Below are 2,250 nucleotides of genomic sequence, written 5' to 3'. Positions count from 1 at the left end.
AAACAAAGAAATCCTGACAAGATTAATTGACCTAACAGTGTATCTTGCACGTCAGGGACAAGCATTCCGAGGTCATGATGGGAGTGAGTCCAGTGATAACCGTGGCAATTTTCGTGAATTAGTCAATGTATTTTCCCGCTACGATAGTGTGCTGAAAATGCATTTGGAAAAAATTGCCACAGTTAAAGCCACCAAGACAAGGCCCCAGGTGTCACTGCTTTCCAACAGAAGTCAAAATGACATCATTGCAGCACTAGGAACTTACATCAGGAAGGAGATACAACATGAAATAAAAGAGGCTGAAATGTATTCCATTCTACTTGATGAAACCTCTGATGTTTCACACAAAGAGCAAGTGTCATTTGTTGTGCGATATTTTCATCATATGCAAATAAAGGAGAGATTCATCGAAGTGTGCAATGTTGATACAACTACAGGCCAGGAGCTGGAGAATACAGTGTTCTTGCTTCTGCAAAAGAATGGCCTAGAGATGAAGAACATGTATGGTCAAGGCTATGATGGAGCAGCCAACATGAGTGGCATGTATAAAGGTCTCCAAGCTAGAATCCGTGCACACAATGAGAAGGCCCTCTATGTGCACTGCAAAGCCCATTGCCTCAATTTGGTACTAGTGGAGGCATCAAAGTCCAGCAAGCATTTTGTGACATTTTTCAACTTGGTGGAGAAATTGTATGCCTTTTGCTCAGGCTCCCCAAAGCGTCATGCTGCCTTGGTCAAATTTCAGGAGTCTCTCTTTCCTGGACAACGTGTTATGGAGCTCCAGCAGCTGTCAGATACTCGATGGGCTTGCAGGGAAAAAGCACTGAAGGCACTTCAGAGAAATTTGAAAGCCATTTTGATGCTCCTTGATGACATCAGTGACAGTGACCCACCTAACCTGGCCCAAGGTGATGCTCAGATGTACAGAAATGCCATTAATTTTATGTTCATTCTCTGCATGGAAATCACCACACCAGTATTCGAAGTCACTGCTTTGGCATCAGATTCTCTGCAGGAAGAAGGGTTGGACCATTCCACTGCCTACAAAGTAATTGATGGTGTGCTTCACACATTGCAAACCATGAGGTCTGAGGAGAAATTTGGAGAGATATTTAGATGTGCATCAGAGAAGGCAGAGAGTTTCAACATTCCAGTACCTACCGTGGTGCCTGGTCAGGAGAGAAAGCGGAAAGTTCCAGTGCGTTTCCAACACAGCACCACAGTGTCTCAAGTAGGTGCTCAGTTTGAGTCAGTGGAGGCATATTTCAGGAGTGGTGTATATTTCACCTTTCTGGACATCATGACTGGGGAACTGAACAGGAGGTTCAAAGGGGACAATACTGGAAGCCCAACGGCCAGAATCATTCAGTCCTTCCAGCCCTTAACTGTGCATGCTAACTGGGTAGGCCCACCAAACCCAGAAGCCATTGAAGCTGTCCACATCCTCTGTGAATTCTATGGAGAAGATGAGGACCAGCTCAAAACAGAATTAAAGGTCTTCCACTCCAGCTTTAGTTCAAAAGACCTCAGAGAAATATTTCTGATACTGAGGGAAAACAATGGCCAGCTGATCTTTCCTGCCTTTGTCAAAATGATTCAGAGCTATGCAACACTACCAGTGACAACTGCGACAGTTGAAAGATCCTTTTCAAAGCTAAAAATAATCAAAAATAAACTAAGAAGTTTGTGTGGAGAAGAAAGGTTGTCTGATCTCCTCTTGTTGGCCATTGAGAAAGATGTGGAGATCAATTACAACGAGGTCATCAACATCTACAAAGACATGGCACCAAGAAGGATGCTTCTTTAGAGCAGTACACTCCATTTAATGGACACTTGAGAATATGTATGTATATAGTTTAGAGTTGGATACAGATTTTATCTTTTTGTGGTGTGATTTTTGATTTTTAGAGAATGTTTTGAAATAAAAGTCAAATTGCATTTAACCTGTGCGATTTTTTTATTATAAAAAGAAAAGGTTTTCCACATATGCAAAAAGTGCCCTTTTTTCCCCCTGGAGCACTTGCCCCCCAAAATGTCTGTGCACGCCACTGCCGGGTGTGGCAGAGAAAGGTGCACGCAAGGACAAGCCTGCATGGCAACTTGATGTCAGCTTGAGTCAGTCACACTGCCAGGCATTGGCAAACAGAGGTTACATAATATCACCAAGACAGCAGTGAATCCACTATTCCCCAACTTCAATTATACCACAAGATGCTTGAGCTCAGGTGGGGGTTGAGATCATTACGACTT

General features: G+C 43.2%; 1 protein-coding gene across 1 annotated transcript; it reads left to right on the top strand.

Annotated features, from left to right (window-relative positions):
- Positions 1-293: 293 nt before the first annotated feature.
- Positions 294-2,041, top strand: LOC146692686 (zinc finger MYM-type protein 1-like). The gene has a single exon (XM_085432848.1). It carries the CDS (start codon positions 305-307, stop codon positions 1,805-1,807), a length of 1,503 nt encoding a protein of 500 aa, XP_085288974.1. The 5' UTR covers positions 294-304; the 3' UTR covers positions 1,808-2,041.
- The last annotated feature ends 209 nt before the right edge of the window (positions 2,042-2,250 follow it).

Source organism: Copadichromis virginalis, linkage group LG15 (genome assembly GCF_057382275.1).
Source record: "Copadichromis virginalis isolate Kocher_CV1m ecotype Utaka linkage group LG15, C_Virginalis_male_GT1.1, whole genome shotgun sequence".
Taxonomy (NCBI): Eukaryota; Metazoa; Chordata; class Actinopteri; order Cichliformes; family Cichlidae; genus Copadichromis; species Copadichromis virginalis.
Note: the sequence above shows the minus strand (reverse complement) of the source record. Positions and strands in the feature narration are given on the sequence as shown.

Coding starts and splice junctions, on each gene's coding strand:
- LOC146692686 (XM_085432848.1), top strand. CDS start 305: ATGTATTCCATTCTACTTGATGAAACCTCTGATGTTTCACACAAAGAG.